Raw genomic sequence first — 15,055 nt, 5'->3', positions numbered from 1 at the left:
AACAAAGCCAACACTTACTGCAAGAGCACAAATACAGCTTTGTCATGTATTATATGGTTTAAGAAAATGTTCTATTGGGCACATGGCACAATCTGAAGTTGTCCACACTAAGTTGAATGTTCACTAAAGGCACCCATGGTTCTTTTACACACATGCCTGAGTGGTCAATATAAAAGTTATTTTCTGATGATGATGAATGAAGATGTCAATAGAATTCAATTACATATTCTGGATAGATTTGGTTGCTGTCAAAAATCACAAATATCTTTGGGTTGGCTAGGTCATCCACACAGCTGTCATAGAAGTTGATACAGCTTAAGTCCTTAGAGGGAGGTCTGCAGTACAGAGGATGTCCAACGGTGAATTCTCCAACTACTACTCTGGCCAGGAACATTGTCTTATAAGGAGGCTGACTAGCAAATATTGGTGGAGCGAGTCCATGTCTCTGAAGGGTGGTATTGTGTTTGTTTGTAGAGTGGCAAAATTTACTGGAGTATTTTGCATCTCTTGCAAAGTAGCTTCCTATAAAACAAAAACATGGGTGTGTACAAACCAGAATTGTGTACAGCAAGTTCAATCATGCCATGACAAAGGGAGATTTACCTTTGCCATAGACATCTCCATGACTTCCAGTTAGTCGCCAGTCAAAGTTAAAAGTACATATTGCTTGTACATTACTGTGGCCTGTGCCATGAAACAGCATTCGCTCTTCAATATCCAGGGTACGTTTCACTTTTCGCAGTTGTATTTTTTTCCTTGGGAAAAAAAATGTAAGCAGTTATAAGACACTTGAAAATGTGAACAGCTCAACATGTGTGTGGACACTGCAGACTTAGTTTGATATGCCAATTTCAAGCAGGTTTGAAAAGTTCAATATTTTCACTGTTCAATTTGCAAGTAATTAATGAATTACACTTATGTGGAAAACACAAAATATATATATATATTTTTTAAGCCAATAACTAGTGTTACAATATAATGAAACACCCCAAAGTCCAAATGTATGTAAACTTCTGAAGCGATGAACCTATTTACCACACTTATGTATAGGTACAGTCCAAACATTAATTGTAAAGCAGTCATAAAAGGCACACAAAAAACATGCATGTAATTTGTGGAATTGATAATAGAGTACCTGCAGAAAAACTCCCATAAGTCAAGATTTTGGACTCTTTGTACAGATTTGATCGGATGGTCCATAGTTCGTTCGTAAAGACGAGCCACTTCTTTGAATTCATGTGTATCTCGGCCGAGTTGGATGAGCTTGATTAGAAATAGCATAATCAGACAAAAATGGTCAAAATTAAGTCCATAAATATTAAACAAACTACTCAAAAACATGTGCATGGGTGGCAGTGTGCACAATCAGGAATACCATACATCTGATCCATGTAATCAGCTGTATAATGATAAATGCAAGACTTTAAATGCATGCGTGTAATAAATACAACAAAAAACATGACATTTTTAATAGATACACCAAAATTAAAGGTGGTATGGACGATTTTTTTTCAGCAAATTTTTTATCATATTTTCCTCGTGGCGTGGATGGTCCTGCCACGTATCAATCATAAAACGCACCTACCGCTCACCTGCAGCCGCGTGCGGTTCGTGCCCACGTTTCCGCGGGCCTAAGCGCATGGATCTATCATAATATAGTTCCCTCAGTGTACGGGGCAAAATGAAGACGGAGAAAGACAGTTCGAGCTGACGCAGAAGTGGACAGAAATCTACGGGAGACGAGCGATGCGATGCGCTCCGTTGCGCTAATAAACAAACACACGTGTGTGTTGTATCAGTCCGCACGGGGGAGTGCGCATGCGCACTTCCGCCTGCGTTCTCAAATCGCTGAAAAATCGTCCATACCGCCTTTAACCTGAAAATTACCTGATAGGGCTCATCTGTGTTGATTCGTTCCCAGTGGCAGGGAACAGGCAGAGCAGGATTATCACATATAAACCTATGACAAACAAAAGAAAGGTGTGCTTATCGTATTAAACAAAATCATTTATCAAACATAGTGGATATCATTTAAATCCTTAACATTTTTGGATGTACCTGAATCCAGTTGCAGATTGGAGCGAGCGCTTGATTGGCCTTTGCTTCCCAGTGGTAACATTTATTTGTCTCATAACTGCCGATTGGAACAAGTTTTAATGTTCGTGACCAAACAACAACAGGGATTTCAGACTAAACCACTCACCTGAAAAGTCCAGCCTGTATGTATACTTGGCCGTGTAGAACTCCATGACTCCTCGCTGGTTTCTGTTGTAACACTGCTCTATTTGAGCACTGGTCACAGAACAGGCAGCACTGGGATCAATCTAAAGATAATAACGGGTGACATGTAGAAATTAGGTATCCATAGGTTCCAAAACATGCCATGAGCTTAGAAAAGAAGATTTTTGACTGAAATTGAGCCACAATTGCCTGAAAATGACACGGAAAACGTGTACATTTGATGAAAACACTCAAATAATCAAAATAATAATCGCTAGATGGATTGGCATAATGCAGCCCTAAATCCGATCATTGCTGGAATATTAGCAGGGGTGGCTGGCGAGTAAGGTTAGCTTCAGCAAGAATAAAAACTGCGTGGAAGTATACATTCAATACACTGAACCTGATTTGATTTGTTGCGTTAACGTTACCTCAAACGTGTGCCACACTCCACACTCAGCCAGGTAGAACCAGCACCAGCTTGCCTCAGAAGTGTCCATCTCCTCCATCTCTGCGGAGTCCTCCTCCGAGGATTTGAGAGAAAACATGGCTAAAACGGCAATTGGAAAAAAATTGTTGTTAGCTTATTTATAGAAGATAACAAACGTTATATGATATTAATCTTCATACAGTTAGTTACAGTAAAGAAATCATTCATTTCTGGAAGACAATGTCGTGACAGCATCCTAGGTAGTTATACAATCAAATGAACGTGATGCTACGCCTTGGTTTGCGTTGATTTAACCTTAATGTATTTGAGACGCATTAAGCACAGCTAAGCTAAGCGCCTTACCGGGAGCTAGGTCCGTTTCCCGAACAACATATGTCCTCTCCATCGATAACATTTAAACTAGTTCACATGACATTTCATAGAGCTGCTGTGGAGCTCTTACAGAAGACAAGCAACCATGGATGTATATAACGCCCGCACCCGATAACTTGTGTTTACGTTCATGTCCTGGTTCGAAACACTGTGACGTAACGTGGCAACAGTAAAACCAGTAAACCCTGAGCTTTGTCTGCCAGGCACAAAGAGAAACATGAGCGGCATGGGATTTAAAGAGCGTGATTATCTATTAAACATCAGAAATAAACTAGTATCTGGAAGACATCCGTTCATTTAAATGAATGTATCAGAACACGTCCAGATTCATTAAACACGCCTACGTCCCGTCACAAATGTCAAATATGTAGAGATTTGTGAGAGCTTCATGAATGGTGGAGCGCCTCATCCTGAACACGCCCCTGTGTCTGCAAAAAACACACGAGCTCCAACTACATTTGCAAACACGGCTGAAGAATTCCTAACGGACACTCAAAGTTTTTTTCTGCTGTAAAGTAAGTTAATTGAGGGCTTGCACGCTTTCAATTTCGCCTTCTTTATTCGTGCATAAACACATCGTTTAAAAAAAAAAAAAAAAAAAAAAAGACTTTTAATTGCATGCATTGAACGTTTTCTTTCCAATTTCTGTAAGACTAACCATGGGCGCGGAGACGGTCGATGGAGCCCCTGCGAGCGACGCGGAGAAAAATCAAGCAATTCCTGAGACAGAAATGAGAGCGAGGGACAAATGGGCCAATAATACAGAGTTTATTCTTGCCATGGCTGGAGAAATCATCGGATTGGGAAATGTCTGGCGTTTTCCTTATCTATGCTATAGAAATGGAGGAGGTAAATGGAAAGACGGACGCTGGTCATTTCAAAGGATAGACTACGAACATGAGAAATCAAATATTCTTAAAAAGCAGTGCAAGAAACACAAATATGATTCTATTAAACATACAACTTTTGTCAGTTATAAAATTACTCATCGAGTTACACAAACGATTACTCAACTTGTAATCTTACTCTGTACTGATACTGTAATTTATAAATTATGAAAATGTTACTTAAGTACTGCCTATGCCATGGCTGTGATTATTGACCTCTGTTGTGTGCTTTCCAGGAGTGTTCTTCATCCCATACTTTGTGTTCCTGTTTTTCTGTGGCATCCCAGTCTTCTTCTTGGAGACTGCTCTGGGACAGTATACGAGTGAAGGAGGGGTCACAGCCTGGAGGAAGATCTGTCCCATGGCTGAGGGTGAAAACAAGGCTTCTACTCTTCGGCAATTTCATGCTTATCAGACTTCTTGACATGCACATGTCTTTTACAGTTATGTTTGTAGTTTTGTATAGGCATAGTGAAATACTTCAGAGGATGACAACAGCAAGTTTGGGCTGTTATTATTATCCTATCTTTTTGTTACACAGGGGTTGGCATTGCATCTCAAGTCATTGTGACCTTCCTGAACATCTACTACATTGTTGTTTTGGCCTGGGGTATTTTCTACCTGTTCAACTCCTTCCAAAGCCCTCTGCCATGGTCCACATGTGACAACTGGTGGAATTCTAGTAAGGCAGTTTTTCAAGTTCAATTTATGTGGACTAGATTAGACCTGCTTTTTTCATACACAAAGACCAAGGCCCTAAACTTGTATTCTCCATTCAAATCTTTCAGAGGAGTGTCACAGTAAACAAGACCCACATATGTTTAATATGTCTCTCAACTGGTCTTTCCTTCACAATACCACTTCGGATGATTATTTTGAGGACTTGAATTCAACGTTGTAAGATTTTATGTTTCTTTAAAACTAGCCTTATAGTTTGTGAAGGAAATGTTGTTATCTAAAGTTAAGAGGTGAAAATTGCATTATAAATCTCACTATAATCACAGTCCTTAGTTTTAAGGCATAACTTTGCAGAAATTAATTATTGAAAAGAACCTAGACACAAATCATTAACACACATTTGCTTTTTTTGTTTACAGGAGCTTTGAGTCACCATATCAGACATCATCAGAAAATGAATTCTTCAAGTGAGGATCAGACAAAGTCACACATTGTTTTTACAGGCGTCGTAAAAAAAGCACTAGCCAGAATGCATGTGGTTTTCAGAGTACCTTTAATGGTTTGCAAGTGTAAACTAGCCATCACCACTTTTTACATTTACTAGGGAGTTAGTGTTTTAAATCAAAAGGAAATGTTTATCTTTCAAATGAATCTGGGGCCATTTATATAACAAATGACCACTAATAGATGCATTTTTCTTTCGTTTGACATGATGTTGGATCGTATTTTCACAAATGTGGCCCATTTATTACATTGGGAACACAACAGGCTTTTGCCCAAAACAGATTATATTTCTGAAGTATGCATTTTTTGCAACATATAAATGTGTCTGGCAGGTATTTAGTCTTTTTTGTTGTCTTTAAACAAAAATACTGGAATAATGCCCTTATTGACACACAAAGCAGAGTTTATGAACAGAATCCAGGTGCAATATAATTATTAAACACATGGTTTTGCTACTTGTCAGTAACACGTATCATGTAATAAGGCTTGTTCTTGTTATTCATTCTGTAGTAACCGTCTTTTGAGAATGAATGATGCTGATTTTGATGGAAAAGTTATCTGGGAACTGGCTTTATGTCTTCTGGCTGCGTGGATCATCTGCTACTTGTGTATTTTTAAGGGGGTGAAATCCACAGGCAAGGCAAGTATCTTGATTTCTTTATTAAATTGTTAAATTCTGTAGATCTCCAATGTTCACTATTGAAAAAAAAAAAAACATATCATAATGTAATGTATATTTATAATAATCATTGATGTGTCAATGATGACTACAACTGCATCTTTTTCTACTATGAATGGAGAGTTACTCAATGAGTCCCTAATTGCAGGTTGTATACTTCACTGCTACATTTCCCTATCTGATGTTGATCATCCTTTTCATCCGTGGAATTACACTTCCTGGAGCTGCAGAAGGAATCAAATATTACCTGTATCCAGACTTCACCAGACTCAGTGATCCATCTGTAAGTAATATGCCTTTGTATTCAACTGTACAGTCCATTCAGACCTTATAATGTGTATGTGATTGATACTATCTACACTACTACAGTTACGAAATTTCTCCATGTGTGGACAATAAAGGAATATCTTTCCAAATGTTCCTCCCGTTAGGATTTGATTTATAAATGACCAAGTCCAACAATACTCAAAAGTCCTACAATACAGTAATTAAATTAAATTGCCAAATTGAATTTGTCAATATATTATGACCATCACAATACAATGCATCAACATGTCACTCCTCCAGCGATTTGTGTTGTTATTTTGGCTGCTATATTCTAAAGAAAAGATGTATTAGACTATAAGGACATCACTTTGTCATTATAACAGTTTTACTATGGAAGTCAGTGTCAACTGTTATGTGTATTTATAAATATAGCATGTTTTAAAACATATCAAAACCATATATATATTTTATGACCCTCATATCAACATACAATTCAACTTGTGAGTCATTGCAGGGACCTCTTAACTACTGGCATGTTTGTCTTTTATATGCTACACTGTCCTGTGTTGCTTAACAGGGATTCTAAACATATTTAAATATTATATTTATTATATAGATATTTTAAGAATATTATAAAAACTAGTTTACCCTTTTTATGTTATGTTTAATTTATCTTATTATTATTTGTCCATTTTCCATTCAAGTGCAGGCACCTCAGGGTTCAAAGTACATAAGATTAACCTAAAGAATGGTTTTCCTCTACATTATTGTCAAGGTGTCTCTTTCTGAACATGGAAAAATAATATTCCTACTAATACTTACTTTGTGACACAGTATTAGTTTGTTTGTTAAAATTAGTTATCTAATAATAATAGAGTTAGTTGTCTAAATAGAAAATAATTACACATGGCTTGGGAGTTGTGTAACTCCAGATGCTTCTAAAACCAGATGTACTTGCAAAGGCTGCTTAACATGCACCCCTCAAAGGCTGTAATATAATACATCCGGGTTCCCTTTTCTTCGGGGACTTAAAGCCTTGCTTTAAACATGACAACAGTAGTGTTGTGTTAATGCTCTGGTATAAAACAGTTGGAAGTCATTTTTAGAAAGCTTGCATGGCTGCAACAGTTTCCTCTTTGTCAGTTTCCTCTTTGTCAGATGTCATGAGTAAAGACCATTTCAACAGACACAGCTCTTTTTGTATCCAAGGCTGAGAGAGAAGTCAGTCTTATCGCAGGACTAGAGTCTCCATAAAATATCAGTGCAGACTCCTCCCACCCCTTTGTGAGAAATGTTCAGTGCTGCCTCTAATGTTAACCAGATGCTGTGCAGGCCCATACCGACAAAGCTTCAAGCAAACAAACACTGACAAACACGCACGCAATCATGCCTCGTAACAGCAGATGAGGGGCAGAATTATTTACTATACAGCGGCGTGTCACATGGGTTGTTGATTAGAAATGCCATTAGTTTTTCTTGCTTGCCTTCTAACTCATAAAATGGCCCTTAATAATAAAAATGTAACCTTGCAATGGCTCCTGAAGGTTTGGAGTGATGCAGGCACGCAAGTTTTCTTCTCCTACGCTGTGTGCCAGGGAGTCTTGACTGCTCTTGGAAGTTACAACAAATACAACAACAACTGCTACAGGTTTCCACATGTCTCACAATTGTATGTGTTTGATTCTGTTATATATTTTTTTAATCTTGCCTTTACTTTCGCAGAGACTGTTTGGCGCTGTGTTGTCTAAACAGTGCCACTAGCATTTTTGCTGGTTTTGTTGTTTTCTCTGTGTTGGGGTTCATGGCTTATGAGCTTCAAATGCCAATGGAAGAGGTCACGTCTAGTGGTGAGTGTGCTACAGTTTTAATGGGTATTGCTCTCATTGTCCACAAGATGGCATTGTGTGTTTAAAACCAAAGGGCTGTAGAAGGTACATTGTACAGTTTGCAACCTACAGTGTCGATTAAGAAAGATAAATTCACCTACACATGTAGCTTGTAGCTTACAATTATTGTATCGCCCTCCGAGACAACCGCTGTTGTGATTTTGGGCGTTACAAAAATAAATTGAATTTAATTGATTTGTGTTGGCAAAAAATGGCAACTCTAAATTAGCCCTAGTGAATGAAAGTGAGAGAGAATGTTTGTCTGTAATGTCAATGCCTCTGTGTTGGCCCTGCAACGAGTTGGTCACTGTCCAGGGTGTACCCCGCCTAAGGCCCAAAGTCACTGGGATAGGCTCCAGTCACCCGCGACCCCAAAAGGGAACAAGCGGTAGAGAATGAATGAATGAATTGAATTTTAGGTTTATGGCATCTTGTGGTTCCTAAGAATGTAGATGTATTTCCTTCCACTGATTTGTATACGTTGCTTCAGGTCCTGGTTTGGCTTTCATTGCTTACCCAAAGGCTCTCTCCATGCTTCCTGGCTCTTCCTTTTGGGCTGTGTTATTCTTCTTAATGATCATTTTTCTTGGCTTGGACAGTCAGGTACGCACTGATCTATTTATGTCTTTCTTGTGTCTAGCTCCTCATAATAGTAATGTAATTTTGTTTTCTGTAGTTTGTTTGTGTTGAGAGCTTGGCTACTGCCATCATAGACCTGTTCCCACATTACCTCAGAAGACGTGGAGCCAGAGAAATCCTTGTACTAGTTATTGCTGTGATTTGTTTCCTGCTTGCTCTACCTCTAGTCTGCGGGGTAAGTAACACTATTTAATGTTTAAACAGGTCAATAAGACAAGGAAGTATTAGAAGGAAGCCTCTTAATCTATGAATGAAATGTCTTGGGATCCAAAGACTGTGCTAAGCTTAGAAACAAAAAAGCAGTTTTTTTGTACACATACATTCAGCAGTTCCCATTGTTTTTTATTTATTTTGTACCACCTTTTTGGGGCCGCCTTCATAGTGTCTGAAGAAGGGCTCGTGACTCAAAAAAATCACATAATTGCATTCATGATATTAATATTAACATATTTGTGTGTAAGAGGGGGATTATCCTGTTTCAACTTATCGACACATATGGCGTCAGTGGACTCACTCTTCTGTTCATAGCCATTTTTGAGTGCTTGGTGATCGGTTGGGTGTACGGTACGTTGACTGCTCCCCAGCTCACTTTAGTTTATTATTCAACCCTCTGTCCTTGCAGTATCACTGACTAAGAGATTGTCTTTCATATACAGGTGCAGACCGCTTCCTTCACAACATTGAGGACATGGTTGGATATCCGCCTGTCCCAGTGTTAAAATACTGCTGGATGTTCATCACGCCGCTCATCTGTGGGGTAAGTCCCTCACACTTACGGTACTGTCCCTTTTTTTTATATTAAGTACATTTCTATGTCTGAAGCCATTTTCTTCTTTTTCACAGATTACGTTTCTTTATAATCTTGAGCAGGGAAATGGGTTTCTCTACAATGGAGAGATCCCATCTGTTTCACATAGAGTAATATCTGCATTCCTCATCCTCACTCCAATGATATGCATCCCACTGTTTGTTTTCCGCTCCCTTTATTACGTAAGTACTTCATCATTATAAATCACGGCATACCAAACAATTAGGCACCTTTCTTTTGGTTTATTTATTTTGTGGAAATGTCTTTTGTAGAATGCAAATGACCTGACCTCGCCCTCCAGTGACCTGCGCCAGGCTCAACCACACAAGCCCATACTGACTCTATGCAAGCGTGTGATATTTGCTGCACAGGTGAAACCCAACATAAATGTGCCTTTGGGAACAAATGAGAAGTCGTTAATATATGAGCCAGATGTTTAACAATCCATATTACTAGAGGTACTTTCTACAGTGTAGGTCAAATTCTTTAGAAAGTTTGTCATATATATAATGCGCCTTTGAAACAAAACTATATTTTGCAGTTGACTAGGCTTGAGGTGTAAGAAGCCTCTTCATTACGGGTCCGGTCCATTTTTCTTCAACATTTCTGTAATGGAGTGGGGGTTTAGTTAAAATCTGTCTTCCAAATATAGAACTATGAAATTTTATGATCTGAAATGTATGAAGCAGAGGTTTTTATGCTTTTGGCCATCACTGTCCAAAGAGATTGTATCCATTCAAAAGTATAAAAATATTAAATATACGGAATGACAAAATTACCTTTTTAGGAACAATATGTAGTACTTAGTTAAACACATTTTAATCCATTGTAGTTTTAGTTGGTACATTCATTTTCATTGTATTATTTTCTTTATACCTGACTAACAAACTTAGCTTATTAAGTATATCGCTAACCTTACCTGTCACTTTCACTTATAATAACAGTAGTAAAAACAGCAAATATACATACATAAATTCCCTTCTCACCCTCTGTGGGTGGTTTCATCCCTTTTTCTAAGCTTGGTCCTCTACCAGAGGCCTGGGAGCGTGAGGGTTCTGCGCAGTATCTTTGCTGCTCCTAGCACTGCACTTTTCTGGACTGAGATGTTTTCCCAGGGATCTGTTGTAGCCACTCTTCCAGTTTGGGGTTCACTGCCCCGAGTGCTCCGATGATCATGGGCACCACTTCTCTGAGCCCTTGGTATTTCTCCAGTTTCTCGTGTTCAATTTTCCTAATGTTGCCATCACTTGGTGTTGCCACATCAACCACAATATGCCAACCCCTTCTGTGTGGACTACCCTCTCTTTGTCACCATTCAACGGAACTTCTCTTCTTGTATATTTGTGCACACACACAAGAAGTGCCATCGGATGGTGACAAATATACACCGTGTGTGTGTGTGTGTGTGTGTGTGTGTGTAACAGTGACGTCACAGATAGATGTTGACACTGACTGTTGACATCATGGCAAACTCATTCATGTGTGTAATCTAAAGTGGCATTCAATTAACAGTCAAATCCGACAACAGGATGCCCCTCTAACCTGAAACTTGTCCCCAATGGCAACAAATGTGTATTGTACATTTTTTGGGTGTTTTTTGTTCTTTTTTTATACAATAAAATGCAAATTATATAAAATTTGAGTCATTTTGATTCTAGATATTAATTCTAGTCATCCAAGATTGAGAAAGGTTAAGCTTCAATTGCCTATCAATACCTGTGTTGTGTATGCTTTGGGGGAACTAGGTTATCGTAATATTGACATCCTGTTAGTTAAGATTAGCATTTGGCTTCCATTTAACCCCCCTGAAGCTGTCTCTCTAAGTGATAACAACTAAACGGATCTATATCAACAACACAAAAAAGGAAATTGAAAACACGCCTTTTACCAACGACAACTTCATTACCATTCACCCACTTCAGCCTTCCAAATGAATAACTGCATGAACTACACAATTGCTCATTGAGGTGTATTTGCTGCATTCTATGAGCTGGTGTCATACCCAAATTATTTATTTTCACAGCTGATTTTCTCTTTTGGGAAAATATCTATTTGGAATTTTTCTGTGATTACAATTGGATCTTCGGTTGATGTTTTAATAGGCCAAAGCTCACATTTAGAAACATTAACCTTTGATGCTAAATTAATATATATGTAAGGTATATAGTATCTAATAATGGTTATATTTGTGTCCATCCAAATGCAAGTTCAGTTTGATTATGATAAGTGTTGATATTAATTTAGTTGGTATGGTAACTATGCTAGCTGTGTTTACATCACTGCAGCATACGTTGTAAGAAATATATGCTGACTTGTATATTGTGTCATGACCAGTGCATAACTTTTAGGTATTTGCTGTTTGGAGTGTTTGGAGACCCTGTTCAATCAAACCCCATGATTAAGCATCCTCAACATATTAGTCATTGATGTTTGGATGTATTAAAACAATCTTCCAAAATATTCTATATCTATAGATAGTAATGTCACTTAAACACTCAATGCTCGCGAAAGAAGATATTATGGATAAAATAGTATGGCCTGAAATTCATTGGATACTTCATTGAAGACCTTGAGGAAAAAGCTGTTTTTGTTTGTGCAAAGCTGCAAGTGCATATTACCACTGTTTGTTCTTGCCAACAGCTCCTGGATCTGCAATGACACTGCATTAAACACAGAGCGTGTATTAGGTGACACTTTAGGCTTCACAGTTTGTTCAAGTCAGATGTTGGCAAGGTTAATGCCACACTCATAGCCTATTTCCAGGAAGTTTGCCAACAGTCATCGCCTGCTGCAGTTTCCAAAACTGCACGAGTCCTTTCACGATGGAGGCCCTTCCTGTTGGGAAACACCATGGTAACGGTACTGGCAAAAGCTGACCTCAACTATCACAAGCGCACACACATGCTGCAGTACACACCACACACTCTGTATCACTACAGCCACTCGATCAACTCCACTGCAGAAATTGGCAATTGATGCATCCCATGGCCCCAGGGCCGGACCAAGCACAGCTGACCAGCAGTCAAAGCAGACGCACAAGTCGAACTTTATTATCTACCTTTCAGTGCACATGGTTAGTGTAGCTAAAGCTGTAACTGTATACAGTGATCTGCAACACCAACGCATCCTCACTGCCACTGTTTGGATTAAGATCTAGAGCTAACTTGAAAATCAGCTGCACAGAAGGACGGACACCTGGATTTAAATGGTTTGGATTTCTGAAGCTTCAGTTTTGCGACATGACACTAATGAGCTGACACAGGACATCTTTGAGGTAGGTAAAATGTAGTTGTATACAGAAACATATACCTCAATCATAATGTTTGTCTCTCATTATCAGTTACTAAACTGCTAATTGGTGTAACTATTGCAATGTTAACACTTTCACAGCAAAATAAAGTTATTTATAGCGGAACTGAAATACAAGGGAAATGTGTTGATTTAAAACACAATAAAAAGTCAGTATATTTATGTTTTGTCTTGTTAATGTGTGTTAGTGCCCTTTAACATCATGGCCAGATGAAAGTAGACGTTTTTTCTGGCTTTTTATTCACTGTTTATTCCACTGTCCCCTTTCAAATGAAAAAATCCAATCAAAAAAAATAATAATCACTTTGTTGTTTCACACATTTCATCCTCAAAGGGCATTTGAGATGTATCATTATTGTTGGGTAGTTACTGCAATTTCAATAAATCTCAAAAACATCAGAAAGGCTATAGCTATTGTCCATATGACAACAATAAAATATCCATGATATTCAAATATTAATTTCCTCATCTCGTTGTTAGTATATTGGGAAATGCTAATTAATTACCACCAATCCCATTAGTGGATTTATCTTTTTTTGTGTGTGTTGTAATTTCCGGGTCAATCAATGCAAACTGGAACTTCCTCTGAATACAGATAAGTTGACCTCTATCTGATGGAATACTGATGACAAGTTTGGTTTCGTTCTAAATTTAAACTATAATTAGCTTTTTTTTTATATTTTTTTTTTATTTGCAATTTATGTTGACTGTACCAGTCTTAATTTGTATTCTTGAATCAATCTATTGCACAAAATAAAATAAAAAACATAATTTTACCATTGTTTTTATGCCCACAGCTTCGCTGCACACTGCTCCTAACTATCCTGACATAGTGCTAAGGTCTGGGCTCACTGATTGGCTCCCTGGTCTCCTCTGGACCCATTATGGGAAAGACGAACCCGAGCACAGTGCCCCTAAATTCACCAACTGAGGTCAAACGGACCGTTCCCTTTGAGGAAATGGACTCAGTAGCGTCTTCTGCAAATGCAAAAAATAAAGAAGAGCCTCCTGACAGGGGCAGCTGGAAGGGCAAGTTTGACTTTCTATTGTCCTGTGTGGGATATGCCATCGGTTTAGGAAACGTCTGGAGGTTTCCCTACCTGTGTGGAAAAAATGGTGGAGGTGAGTGTGGACTTACATGATGATGTTGCATATGCCCTACATTAACTATTGATTAACCTCTGTTGGTGTTAGGGGCTTTCCTTATCCCATATTTCACAACATTGGTGTTTGCTGGAATCCCTCTGTTCTTCCTGGAGACGTCTCTGGGACAGTTCACCTCAGTGGGAGGCCTAGGCGTTTGGAGACTCGTGCCAATGATGAAAGGTGAGAAGGAAAACAAACTCATTGAACAAAGTGATGCTCAGGGCAGGCTGGACAAAGCAGATGACCACTGTTTACATGCTAAATATTGTGGTAAAATTGTTTGTATTGCCATTCATCTGCCACACATGTCATGAAGCAAAACTTGATGGCTCGTGGTGAATCCTGTCTTTATGTGGCACCATTGTGTGTCACATTGTGTTCAAGTCACTCGGAACTGGATCACATCTCAGTCATTCTGGGCTGTAAATCAGACTTTGTTCTGGACAGTGTTGTAGCAGACAGTATAGCAATCTTTTGTGAAATATTTAGTTATGACAGAAACATAACAAAATCAGAAACAGTTTATTGCCATTGTCAATGAACAAAATTCACAAACATGATTCGTTGCAACATACAACGATGAACAATAATAAAAACAATATATATAGAATAAAAAAGACATGCATTGAAGAAAAACAATTTTAATTTATTATAAGACAAACGTAAAAATAGGCTTACTATGTACACAAAATTTACAGTTAAATTTACAGATGTTGTGCAGAAAGTGAACAGTGCAGAGAGGGTTTTATTTAATTGTAGGTAAAGTGGCAGGTGTTTAGAAGTGTTCATGAGTCCAAAGGCAGGGAGGTGGCGGGAGGTTCTGGTCACATCCCTCCTGTAGATAGACTCATGGGGTCCAGCAGGGGAAGGTGAAGAACTTGAGGTGGGGAAAGACCAGACGTTCAAATGACTTCATGACTACAGACGTCAGCACCACAGGCCTGTAGTCATTAAGTCCAGTAATCCAGGGCTTCTTGGGGACAGGGACAATGATGGACGACTTGAAGCAGGCTGGGACATGGCATGACTCCAGGGAGGTGTTAAAAATGCCAGTGAAGACAGGAGTCAGTTCTCCTGCACAGTGTCTTGAGGTGGCAGGAGAGACACTGTATGGTCAAGCAGCTTTTTGGGGGTTGGATTTCCAAAATAGTCTGTTTATATCCCGTCTCTGAACTGAGAGATTATTTATGTTCTACTTTTTAGGTGTGG

General features: G+C 38.6%; 3 protein-coding genes across 3 annotated transcripts in view; 2 read left to right on the top strand and 1 right to left on the bottom strand.

Moving 5' to 3' along the window:
- Window positions 1-200: 200 nt before the first annotated feature.
- On the bottom strand, window positions 201-3,136 carry LOC140367316 (protein mono-ADP-ribosyltransferase PARP11-like). Its single transcript, XM_072453731.1, has 8 exons — window positions 3,014-3,136; window positions 2,652-2,770; window positions 2,204-2,324; window positions 2,059-2,134; window positions 1,888-1,960; window positions 1,136-1,263; window positions 604-755; window positions 201-522 (listed from the first exon to the last, which is right to left on the bottom strand). Exons 1-8 carry the CDS (start codon window positions 3,063-3,065, stop codon window positions 206-208), a joined length of 1,038 nt encoding a protein of 345 aa, XP_072309832.1. The 5' UTR covers window positions 3,066-3,136; the 3' UTR covers window positions 201-205.
- Window positions 3,137-3,694: 558 nt separating this feature from the next.
- Window positions 3,695-10,013, top strand: LOC140368152 (sodium- and chloride-dependent betaine transporter-like). The gene is made up of 15 exons (XM_072455064.1): window positions 3,695-3,892; window positions 4,167-4,301; window positions 4,472-4,612; window positions 4,719-4,824; window positions 5,028-5,075; window positions 5,623-5,752; window positions 5,940-6,074; window positions 7,603-7,706; window positions 7,781-7,905; window positions 8,435-8,547; window positions 8,621-8,758; window positions 9,045-9,147; window positions 9,240-9,340; window positions 9,427-9,573; window positions 9,664-10,013. Exons 1-15 carry the CDS (start codon window positions 3,703-3,705, stop codon window positions 9,829-9,831), a joined length of 1,884 nt encoding a protein of 627 aa, XP_072311165.1. The 5' UTR covers window positions 3,695-3,702; the 3' UTR covers window positions 9,832-10,013.
- A 2,321-nt stretch (window positions 10,014-12,334) lies between these two features.
- The window catches only part of LOC140368153 (sodium- and chloride-dependent GABA transporter 1-like), a 9,396-nt gene continuing 6,675 nt past the window's right edge, over window positions 12,335-15,055 (top strand). Inside the window, exons 1-4 of the mRNA XM_072455066.1 lie at window positions 12,335-12,665; window positions 13,498-13,822; window positions 13,895-14,026; window positions 15,050-15,055. The exon at window positions 15,050-15,055 is cut by the window's right edge and continues 95 nt beyond it. Coding sequence (XP_072311167.1) covers window positions 13,585-13,822; window positions 13,895-14,026; window positions 15,050-15,055 — 376 coding nt within the window. The 5' untranslated portion in view covers window positions 12,335-12,665; window positions 13,498-13,584. The remainder of the gene's footprint in view (window positions 12,666-13,497; window positions 13,823-13,894; window positions 14,027-15,049) is intronic.

The sequence above is a fragment of the Eucyclogobius newberryi genome, unplaced genomic scaffold, assembly GCF_026437365.1.
Source record: "Eucyclogobius newberryi isolate DKJ021-1_F unplaced genomic scaffold, fEucNew1.0.hap1 SCAF_2, whole genome shotgun sequence".
Classification (NCBI taxonomy): domain Eukaryota; kingdom Metazoa; phylum Chordata; class Actinopteri; order Gobiiformes; family Gobiidae; genus Eucyclogobius; species Eucyclogobius newberryi.
This window is presented reverse-complemented; position numbering and strand designations above follow the sequence as displayed.